Source organism: Nicotiana tomentosiformis, chromosome 12 (genome assembly GCF_000390325.3).
Source record: "Nicotiana tomentosiformis chromosome 12, ASM39032v3, whole genome shotgun sequence".
In the NCBI taxonomy this organism is placed as follows: Eukaryota; Viridiplantae; Streptophyta; class Magnoliopsida; order Solanales; family Solanaceae; genus Nicotiana; species Nicotiana tomentosiformis.
The window spans coordinates 107,870,368-107,880,915 of record NC_090823.1 but is presented as its reverse complement, the minus strand read 5'-3'; the positions used below and the strand labels follow the sequence as shown (position 1 = coordinate 107,880,915).

General features: G+C 36.0%; 2 protein-coding genes across 2 annotated transcripts; one reads left to right on the top strand and one right to left on the bottom strand.

Annotated features, from left to right (window-relative positions):
* Window positions 1–404: 404 nt before the first annotated feature.
* Window positions 405–2,470, bottom strand: LOC138903193 (uncharacterized). Its single transcript, XM_070191123.1, has 4 exons — window positions 2,323–2,470; window positions 913–1,514; window positions 652–720; window positions 405–575 (listed from the first exon to the last, which is right to left on the bottom strand). The coding sequence occupies exons 1-4, from the start codon at window positions 2,468–2,470 to the stop codon at window positions 405–407; spliced, it is 990 nt and encodes a 329-aa protein (XP_070047224.1).
* Window positions 2,471–4,597: 2,127 nt separating this feature from the next.
* Window positions 4,598–7,479, top strand: LOC104094883 (alpha carbonic anhydrase 4-like). Its single transcript, XM_009600900.4, has 7 exons — window positions 4,598–4,834; window positions 5,391–5,608; window positions 5,773–5,879; window positions 6,061–6,163; window positions 6,355–6,513; window positions 6,671–6,724; window positions 7,205–7,479. Exons 1-7 carry the CDS (start codon window positions 4,744–4,746, stop codon window positions 7,268–7,270), a joined length of 798 nt encoding a protein of 265 aa, XP_009599195.1. The 5' UTR covers window positions 4,598–4,743; the 3' UTR covers window positions 7,271–7,479.
* Window positions 7,480–10,548: the final 3,069 nt, after the last annotated feature.

Genomic DNA, 10,548 nt, shown 5'->3' with positions numbered 1-10,548 from the left:
ATGGCCTCGGCATCGGCCTTGAATTGGGCCAGTTTTTCATCAGCCTCGGTCTTGGCCACGAAAATCTCTGACTTGGCCACCTCGAGCTCCTTGGCCAAATTCTCTTGATCAGAAATAGCCGAGTTTAGCTGAGATTGGAGTCCCTCGATCTTTTGGGCTTGCACAGAGTACTTCTCCCTTATAGCCCAAAGTTGAGCCTCAGCCGAAGCCAACTACGCCCGAGCAGTCTCTTTTTCCGAGGCCAAGCGATCCATATTTTTCTTCCATTCTTCGGCCTCAACCTTCACCGTGTCCACCTCCACCTGGAGCTGCTCGATCTGGTCAAGTCTTTTTTGAACTTGTGGGTTCGGGTCGTTAGCCAATGTGTCTGAATCATCATCACTAAGTTCAAATATTCGTCTTACCTACTCGACCAGACCAGAATGCTCTTTTCGAGCCGCTTCTAACTCGGCCTGGAGTTTCTCACTAAGGAGCTTGTAAGCATCCTTCTTCTCAATAAGTTCCCGAGTCACGGCCTCGTGACGCTTGAATTCCTCCCGATATCGGAGAAAGTCCTCGTGATGAAGCACCGAGGCCTGCTAGCACAAATGAGAATGTTACGAGTATTCATGATTAAATCTAAGTACATAATGAAGTGACATTCGAAATTACCTGATTCAGCACCTGTTGAGCTTCGTTGAACAAGTAGGGCGCTTCCACCTCGTTCATTCTAGCTTGATCCTATTTAGTCACCAAGCATCAAAGATAACTGACAATCCCCACCGGGGCAGAGAGAGCTCGGCCATCCTCCGGAATGGACATATAAATTGCTCATCTCCGAATAGGATGAACACTCGGAGCTGGGAACTGATTCACTAATTTTGGGCTCGAAGAAGACCCGCCAGCTCCCGGTGACGGTATCTTCTTTGGTACCGGTAAGTCACCTAATCCGGTGACATCCTCCGAAGTAGTAGAGTTCAGGCCATCGAAGAAATTGTGGAAAGAATCGGCTGCTGCTTGGGCCCCTTCGCCGAGGTTACCTTTCAACGCCTGAGCCTCGTTTATCATAGAATTGGTAAATAAAGGCGACCTAGAGAGATCAATCACCCCGAACGCCTCCTTAGGCACATTATATTCTGACCGAGATGTACCAATCACAGTTTCTTTTTCGACCTTGCTGGCTCGGGGAAAATCGGTCTCGATCCTCCCTGGCTCAGAAACTTTAGCCACATCTTCTTCTACGGCCTCCATAGATTGAGGCATTTCGGAACCGCTTCTCACGCGGGCCACCAACTCAGAATCTTCTTCTTCTTTAGACTCATCCCCCAACCGTTGGAGTGAGTCCGGTGAGAGTCCTCGGGCACTGACATTCTTAGGTTTGCACGCCAACTGCTTCCTCGGTGTTTTCTTCTTAGGGGCCGGGGAAATTGGAGCCTTTTTCCTTTTCTTTTCTTTATCCTGCTTCGGAGCAGGGGGATCAGTGTATATGTCGTCATCGGCTGATGGAGGCCTCATTTTGACGTCTTTCCATAGACCTACAAAGAGAAAATAAAACAATTCAAAAATCGATGATATGAAAGTAAGATCAAATATAACTTAGAGACGAAATTCTCACCATGATTACGGGCCTCCCATCGACCCTTCGAGAGCTCACACCATAAGCGCACGGAATATGGTCTGTGTGTCATAATGCCCTCGACCCACTCTTTGAGTCGAGGAATGGCATCCGGCATCTGGGCAGCAGTTGCATCATCACATGACATCGATAAGAAGGGAGGGAAAAGAAAAGCAATAAAAGAAATCTTGAAGGTAAAATTACACTTACGTTTCATATTCCATTTCTCAGAAAATGGCATATCCGCAGCCGGGATTAAGTCCGAGGTCCTGACTCAAACAAATCGTCCCAACCAGCCCCGGTCTCGATCCTCGTCGATGCTCGAAAATATGGCCTTCGTGGCTCGACGTGCGAGCTTGATTAATCCCCCTTGATAAAGTCGATGGTTATACAGGCGCATGAGGTGGTCGATAGTAAATGGGCACCCCTCAATTTTGTTCACGAAGAAATGCAGAAGAATAACAATCCTCCCGAACGAGGGGTGAATCTACTCAAGAGTTACCTTGTACCTTTTACAAAAGGCTATGATGACTGGGTCTAAGGGACCAAGCGTGAAAGGGTAAGTATAAACACTTAGAAAACCCTCCACGTAGGTGGTGATCGATTCCTCGGGGGTAGGGATCACAACGATTTTATCTTCCTAGTGGCAGTCCTCTTTGACCTTATCGAGGATGCCGTCAATGATAAGTGCATATGTACCTCGAGACCGGCTCGCACCGACCCGATACCAAGGGGTGTTCTCGATCTTGAAGTGACAAATGACTTTAGAGGGGGTTCCGGTGTAGGTTCCTCAGTTGCAGCAGGTGAAACATTTTCCGATGGTTTCGAGGAAGAAGGGATTTCTTTTTGAGGAATAGATTTTGAAGTCTTTACCATTTTTTCTAAATAGAGGAAAGAAGAAGATGTTGGTAAAAGAGAAGCTGTAACTAGCAGGTAACTTATGAAGAAATTTCAAAGAACTCACAAGGAAGGAAGTTCTTAAGCTTAAAACCAGAAAACGAGAAGATGAAGATGATGAAGTTCTCTTAAAACGCTAGAGCAAGAGTTGGAATGGAAAAAGTTCTAATGAATGGATTGAAGGGTATTTATAGTGTTCCCAAACGGCGGTTCACATCAATGCGGTTCACATCCCAAAATGACCGACCGTTGACTGACACACATTTAATGCCTCGAATACTGGACCGGCGGGATATTTCCATTGTTCTTATCACTTACGTCATGACTTCATCGTCATGTTTTATCGAAGTAAGAATCGAAAGCTCGAATCGTTTCCCATCATTTACTCTCCGAAAAATAAGGGGATTTTGACGTCATATTTTTGTCACTTGCGTCATGATATATCGAAGTGAGAATCTGAGGCTCATATCGTTTCTCGCCATCTACTCTCCGAAAAATGAGGGAACTATCTGTATACGGGTAAAACCGAGCTCGATATTCGATCGAACTTCTGAACTCCTTGATTAGGCCAGGGCCAAAATATCTGTGATCGAGTGAAGTCGAGCTCAAAGATCGATCTGACGACTAATTCCACCAACCAAGATCGGCACGTGGTAATTACAGTCGAACCCAAAGCGCTATCAGAATTAGCCATCGAAACCATCACATTTGCCCTCGAGGTTGCCGAAAGCGTGACCGGTCCTGTTTCTAACAGTCTCGAAGAAAGTTTTGCCAGCTCATTCGATAGGGGTTCGTAATTCTCGCCATTAACTAATCATTGTGGCGAAAATTACGGAACTGCTCAAAAAGGGAACCAACGGTCAACAAATCAAGGACTTTTGCCTTTTGTAGAACAATTAAATAATACCCTAAAGGGTAGGTCTCCCTCAATATATAAAAGAGACTTGGACAATCAATTAAAGGCATGGTAACATCTACTATAAACAATATATCCCCCAAGCTCCTACTCTTTGATATTTTTCTGTCAATAAAAGTATATTCGACTCAAGGGTGGCTTGCATTCTTAAACTAAAATCATCCAATTCTTCTGGTTTACAGTTATTTTATCGCCATTTATTTCAATTCCAATCTAATTTATCACTTTGTATCAATTTAATCCACACATCCTTATAACCGCTAACAAATTCAACTGTTATCCGATTTTGAGGGTAAACAGTCATGTTAGGGTGATAATAAAAAATTAGCTTGTGCGTATATTGACCATTTTATCCGATATATGCAAATTTAAACTCTGATCTTTTCGATAATTTCGAATTACTTCAGTAGCGACTTGAGCACGCCATTAGTTGCAGCGAAGTCAAGAATTTGTATTAATAACTTTGTTCCTTCTTGGTTATCATGATAATTCTCGCATTCTTAAGTACAAACTTTTTGATAATAAATCAAAATTTCTTTTGATTGACCGTATTTAATAATTTCGAGAACTGATTTTAACACTTTATATATTAAAATTTGGTTATTAATAATGAAAAATATGATAATATTTCCCATCTCTATGCTATATAGTTTTATTTTCGTTAGTGATATAATATTTTCCTCTTGTACATTTAAATCTAAATTATGCGTACATGATAATATTAACAGTTATATTTAAATATGTTTAACATGATTCTATAATTAGTGAGTATTACTTAGTTGCTTTTGAAAATATCTTTGTTACAGTACTATTTTTGGTTACGATATATTATAGTCTGATTCTGATCATATTCCTGAAAAATTGTCTGATTGAGCATAAAAATAATCAGAGGATCTTGCAACAGGGAGGTAAGATTTCTCTTGATAAAAAGATATTTTTCTGGATGCTTATGCTTACTAATACTAGGAAAGGTTTTAATTGTGTAACTGAATAAATATTATCCAATGGTGAAGCGTTAGTCTTGTCAAAATGTAGAGGTCTTTTTATTTTCTACTATTGTAATTCAATTCTTCATCACTGCACCCCCGTTTAATTCGCTGTTTTAATTCCTCATATCCCCACAAATCTAGAGGTCTTTAATTAATAACGCACCAATCTTCTATATAAAGTTCATTTTTTTTTTCCTTCCATTTTTTAGCTGCTGACTTGCCGGAAAAGCTGGCACCTTTTGTATATTAACCCTAATTTTAAAAAAAGGGCCTCCAGCAACACCATTGCCACCGTGAAACGCCGCCGCATAGTGGCTGAGAATCCTAGTGCAACCACAAATTAAATCATGGCTAAGCCAAGTTTCGTCCCAGTTGTGTTTGCATTTCTGTTTCTTTCATCACAGACCTTTTGCACTGCTCATGATGATAATGAAGTTGGTATAATTTATCTTCTTTTAATCCCTTTCTCATATCTACTTTCACCTTTTTATGTGTTTGGTTTTGTTTTATCATGCTCAACAACGTTGTTATACTATATATCGGGTAACTCTGTTCATCAAAACTGATATAAATACAATAGAAGTGTAGGACTAATTAAGGTTTGCTATGAGTTTGAATCTAAATATAGCCTATAAGTTTTTCATATAGTGCATGACAAATAATGACATAGTAGTACTTTAATTTATATGCTTTAATCATATTTTCTGATATTGAACTTTGTTGTGGTGGAGATGATCGGATGAAATGCTCGAACATTTTCCTTCTCGTTGATATTTCATTTACTAGTTGACATAGTTTTTATTTTTCAATAAAAAGGACATACCAAAGTCCAAACCAAGGTGGCTGGATTATGTTCAACAAGAGAAACAAAACAAAATGTTTTTTTTTTTTAATTCTGCAATGATATTTATTTCTTCTTCTTCTCCGATTAATCTTGTATATATAAATGATTACTATTATTTTTTCTTTTCTGTGTCAAACACGTGAATAACAGATGATGAGTCAAAATTCACTTACCTGTTGGGAACTAACGAAGGACCAGAGAATTGGGGTAACCTTAAACCAGAATGGAAACTATGTACTACTGGCAAATTTCAGTCTCCGGTTAATATCCGTAACAAAACTGTGACGGTTACCACTGCTCTCCAACATTTGAAACCAAAATATAAAATCGCACCTGCTATTATTATTAACAGAGGTCATGATATCAAGGTATATATACTGACAATATAAATTTATTTTACGTTATCAGTAGTATAATTTAGCATTGGCAAATTGGTTACAATTCTTACCAGGTTATAATAGTAATAGTGGATTTGCCTGTAATTATACAGTTTCAATGAATCCAACTAATGGTGAGTCATTAATTTTCGCAGTTGCAGTGGGAAGGAGATGCAGGGTATATCAATATTGATGGTACTGAGTATAAATTACAGCAATGTCACTGGCATACTCCTTCTGAGCACAAACTTAATAACAAATGGTTTGTGTATAGATATATCTGGTGTTCCCTTTCTGTCTTATTATACTAAGTTATCAATTCCATTTGGTCTAACATTTTAGTCAAATCAAATTCGATTTAAAATAAGAAGGCATTATATTGATGATTTTTTTTGTCCAAAGTAAATTAAATAACTTTTTCGACCTTAATTTGATGTTTGCAGCTTTGCAATGGAGGCCCACATGGTTCATCAGAGTGGTGATGGGAAAATAGCTGTGGTTGCAATACCTTTCAAAATTGGAAGCCCTAACCCTTTCTTTGAGGAGGTAATGATCCAAACCATTTAATTTGTATTCTTCGATCTATTTCATATCCTAACCTAATTATACTATGTGGATATATGTTGTTTAAATTCATTTCACTATTACCACAAGTTGCATGAAGGAAAAGGTGAAGAGAACAATACTTTAGTACGTAACATGAAATTATTCTAAAATTAGTCTCTTTTAATTACCAGTTAATGCATCACATTGAGACAGTTGATGATAAGGGTCTGAAGTTGGGACTGATACATCCTCAACAACTTGGGGTCGGCGATGAACCTTTCTATCGATATATTGGTTCACTCACAGTTCCTCCTTGCACTGAGGGTATCACTTGGAATGTACTCCACAAGGTATATATCCATGCATTTTTATATTTTAACTTCCTTTTTCTTCCTCTTCTTTTCCTTTTGTACATGTTTTTGTTTGTTTACCTTTAATTTTTTGTTATTTCATCCAATAAAAAGAGCAGGTCTTTTGTAATTATTGACTGTTTATTGGCTAATGTAGGCGAGGACTGTTTCTATGGAACAATTGATGGCATATAGAAGTGCTGTTCATGATGTAAGTATTACTTCTCATTTAAACGTCCTAACTTCAACAAATATTATTCGACAGCATAAGTTGAGAAATAAGATGTGTTTATGAATAATATATGACAAGAGTGGGTTGCTCTAGTGGTGAGTATCCTCCACTTCCAACCAAGAGGTTGTGAGTTCGAATCACCCCAAGAGCAAGGTAGGGAGTTCTTGGAGGGAGGGAGTCGAGGGTCTATCGGAAACAGCCTCTCTACCCCAGGGTAGAGGTAAGGTCTGCGTACATACTACCCTCCCCAAACCTCATTAGTGGGATTATACAGGATTGTTGTTATTGTTAACTTAAATAAACTAATAATGCAAATTCTTTTATACTATTGATGTATTTTAACGTGTTACGTCTTAATAGTGTACTTTAAAATGCAAAGCAATTATGAGTAAATCTCATTTAGTTATGTTTTCCTTTAATCTTCTTGTTTTTTTTTAAATTTTTTTTTGGAAAAAACAGGGATTTGAGGCAAATGCAAGACCAGTTCAGAGCTTACATAAAAGACCAGTGTATCTAGCTATATAAGTCCAAGAACGAATGACGCCAGCTTCAGATTAGATTGTACTTAAACATGTGAATATGGAAACAAGAACAATGTTTCTTCATTGCAATGTAAAAACTCTGTGGTGGTCAAGTGTTGGAAATGACCTTTTGGAAGGAGATATTTGGAACCCAAAAAATCATAGTTGAGGTCCACATAAAGGAAATATACACTAGTCTTCACTTTCTTTTCAGTACGTGTATATCTTTAAATTATGCTTATAGTGTAAATATTATTTACACGATTGATAAATTATGCCTAACAACTATCGATACCCTTCAATAAACTTTGATGATGTGTCGTTCAACGAAATTGGAACCCATTTCCTCATAATCTGTAAAAGAATTTGAATATCCAATTTAAAATCTTAAGGTGAAGTAGCATTAAAATCGAACCTTAATTTCACATCTCTAAGCAATCAATATAGGCAAAACGGTTAGCAGGATTAAATAGGTCCTGGATTTCGGTATTATTACGAAGTTGCCATTTCTCCATATTCCTAAAACGTAAAGCTTTAAGAAAAAATAGAACTACCGGCGTTTTTGAGAAATTGTTATGCATTTAGTTCGAGTTTGGCCAAGCTTTTGGGAAGAAAAAAATATTCTTTTTGTCAGAAAAAGTATTGTTTTAGAAATTTTATTTGTTTGGCCAAAATGGAGAAGAGGAGAAGTACTTTTGAGCCGTAGAAGCACTTTTGCTTCAAATTTCTTCATCTTCATACCACTTTATTCTTATAAAGTTAAAATATAATATTAAGTATAAATTAATATAATTAATACTCAAAAGATGATTAAAGTGTTATAATGTAAGACAATAATGGTTAAATATATGCATTTTTGATAAAACATCACAGACTCTCTCAGTTTGAGTTTATTTTGTTTTATTGGACATCTTTTAACATTGTACTATAAAAGTTATTAGAATCTGATTCTAATGGAAAGTTGATGTTAGATTTCGGAATCCCACACCCTAACTTTGTCATTAAAAATGTCAAAAGGTCAGAAAAAGCAAACTTTTGAACTTCGCAAATCTTAGAGAACAAAAAATTAAGGAATGAATGAAAAAGAGATTAAATTTGGCGTGGTCCAAGATCGTGATGAACAAGTTAGAATTTACATCATTTGGATCCACGGTACAAATCGAGTACATCGGTAAGACGAAGAAAAGATTCTTTTTTGTTCGTATCTTAATGCTTTTATAAAATCAAGTCGACTCAAAAAATATAATAGTACTAGCCTTAAAAGAAATGTGAAAATATATCTTAAGTAATATTGCATTTAATGTTTTCATGTGCGAGTTAATTTTTAGCAACAAACGACGTCAAAGATACATTATGTATACTTCCTTCTTTCCAATGTGTGTTACACTTACGGGCTAACCAGAATTTCAAGATTGCGGGTGCATTCTTACATTCAATTAAAATCTCATTTGTATATAAGGTGTGATTAATAATATTTGTGAACTTTTTGGGTGTCAGTAACCCCTCACTTTGCAATATAGGTCCGCATTTAGTTACGCTTTAACGTCTATTTTTAAAAAAAACATCTTTTATATGTTGTATAAGCTTTTAATTTTAATATCTTCATTTTATTAACATGATATGTTTAAATCACAAGATTCAAATAATATTTTTAATATATTATTAACAATATTAGTTTAAGACACAAGTTTCAAAAGTATTTTTTTATAGGGATCTTTACACAAATAGCCGACCATATTTATTGTTTATTTTTTCTAGCCATATACATTGATTACACATAACTATACACATATCTATATCTATATCTATATTATTATAAAAGCATGAATACAGTGTTGGTTTATAAAAATAACCTTTTAATATTAACCATAATAACTCACAATAAAAGGACATAATCAGAATTCTAGACATTAGCCTTGTGTAATATTGAAGTTGAACTGCTTTTCTACTCAAATAATATTTTTATTATTATTAATTTTTTGTGTAATATTAAAAATATACCTCATTATTAAAGAATAACTAAGAAATTATTTAAGAATACAACCGTGTAAGACAGAAAAAGAAAAATGGCTGGTAAGAGTTAATACCACTAATGATTCTGCAAATATAAAGATCTAAAAGTGGAATGTCAAATCAAACTTTTTACTTTTTGAAAATAAAATTTATGATGGATAGAGTTATAATTATGATTAAATATTTAAAACAAGAGATAAACAAATATTAAGAATCTAAATCAACATAAAGGCGGAATATATATATATATGACTACTTTAACTTGCCCAATATTTTCATCTGGCTACCTAGACCAAGGCCTGTACCTATTAAATACATTAAATAACACAATTATGTGTCAATTTAACTTAGCCCACTTAGTCCTTTTAAAAATGCCTGCGCATGAAGTAAAACACGGCCTACGTGTCAAAACGAACCAACCAACAAATACCAACTGTTTTTTTTACCACATCAAAATTACTCCTAAGCTAAAGGCCTAATGCAAATTACCCGTTCCCAAAATTTACTTTGTTCATCTCGTCCAGTTAAAAAACCCTAAACTTGCTTCTTCTCTCTTCAACTCACAATCGATTACCCTTTCTTCTTTAATTTTGTTCTTAAATTTTTATCTGATTACAGTATCTGGTTTAGGGTTATCCTTTGATTTCGTGCTATTTATCCTTTTCATCTACTCTATTTCCGATTCAGAGTGAAATTAGGGATGTCAGAAGTTGATTAGGGCTGTTGATGGAGAAATTCAAATAGGGGTTCTCGGATGGTGGATTATCTATGCTCGTAGAGAAGAGACAAGATACATAAGTTCTCTTTTCACTCTCTTTGTCGTCTTAGGGTATTCTTGATATTTGATCGTAAATTTAGAATTAAATTGAAAGTCTTCATTGCATGTGACTTTGTCTATCTTTTTGTTAGCTATTTCATTACTTTATCTGATGTCGGAATTTATAGCCACTAAATTCCACCATGGGGGGGACATTTACTACTGACCGTGTACCAAATTATATAGGGAAGAGGGAACCTGTGGTATTTTCTATTGATAAAGACTTCTTTTCAGTTATTGAGCTTTATTCTTATGCTAAAGACTTAGGGTATGCCCTGTGAGTAGTTTTTATCACTTTGACCTTAAAAGTTCAGAGTTCAAAACCTTGAAAACAGACTGTCAACTCTTAGAGATTCTGAATGACTTAAAATTAGGAGACAATTTGGACTTATACATTAAACATATTATAGATGAAGATGTAGTTGTTGAGCCTGAAGTTGTGGGCTTACTTG

What these genes read in the sequence shown, in the direction of transcription:
- LOC138903193 (XM_070191123.1), bottom strand. Translation starts at nt 2,470, where the DNA reads ATGGTAAAGACTTCAAAATCTATTCCTCAAAAAGAAATCCCTTCTTCC. An exon ending in CCGGATTAGGTGACTTACCG is followed by an intron (nt 721 to 912) that starts GTACCAAAGAAG and finishes GTGACTAAATAG; the next exon opens with GATCAAGCTAGAATGAACGA. An exon ending in CTCAACAGGTGCTGAATCAG is followed by an intron (nt 576 to 651) that starts GTAATTTCGAAT and finishes TTGTGCTAGCAG; the next exon opens with GCCTCGGTGCTTCATCACGA.
- LOC104094883 (XM_009600900.4), top strand. Translation starts at nt 4,744, where the DNA reads ATGGCTAAGCCAAGTTTCGTCCCAGTTGTGTTTGCATTTCTGTTTCTT. An exon ending in CTAACCCTTTCTTTGAGGAG is followed by an intron (nt 6,164 to 6,354) that starts GTAATGATCCAA and finishes TTTAATTACCAG; the next exon opens with TTAATGCATCACATTGAGAC. An exon ending in ATAGAAGTGCTGTTCATGAT is followed by an intron (nt 6,725 to 7,204) that starts GTAAGTATTACT and finishes TGGAAAAAACAG; the next exon opens with GGATTTGAGGCAAATGCAAG.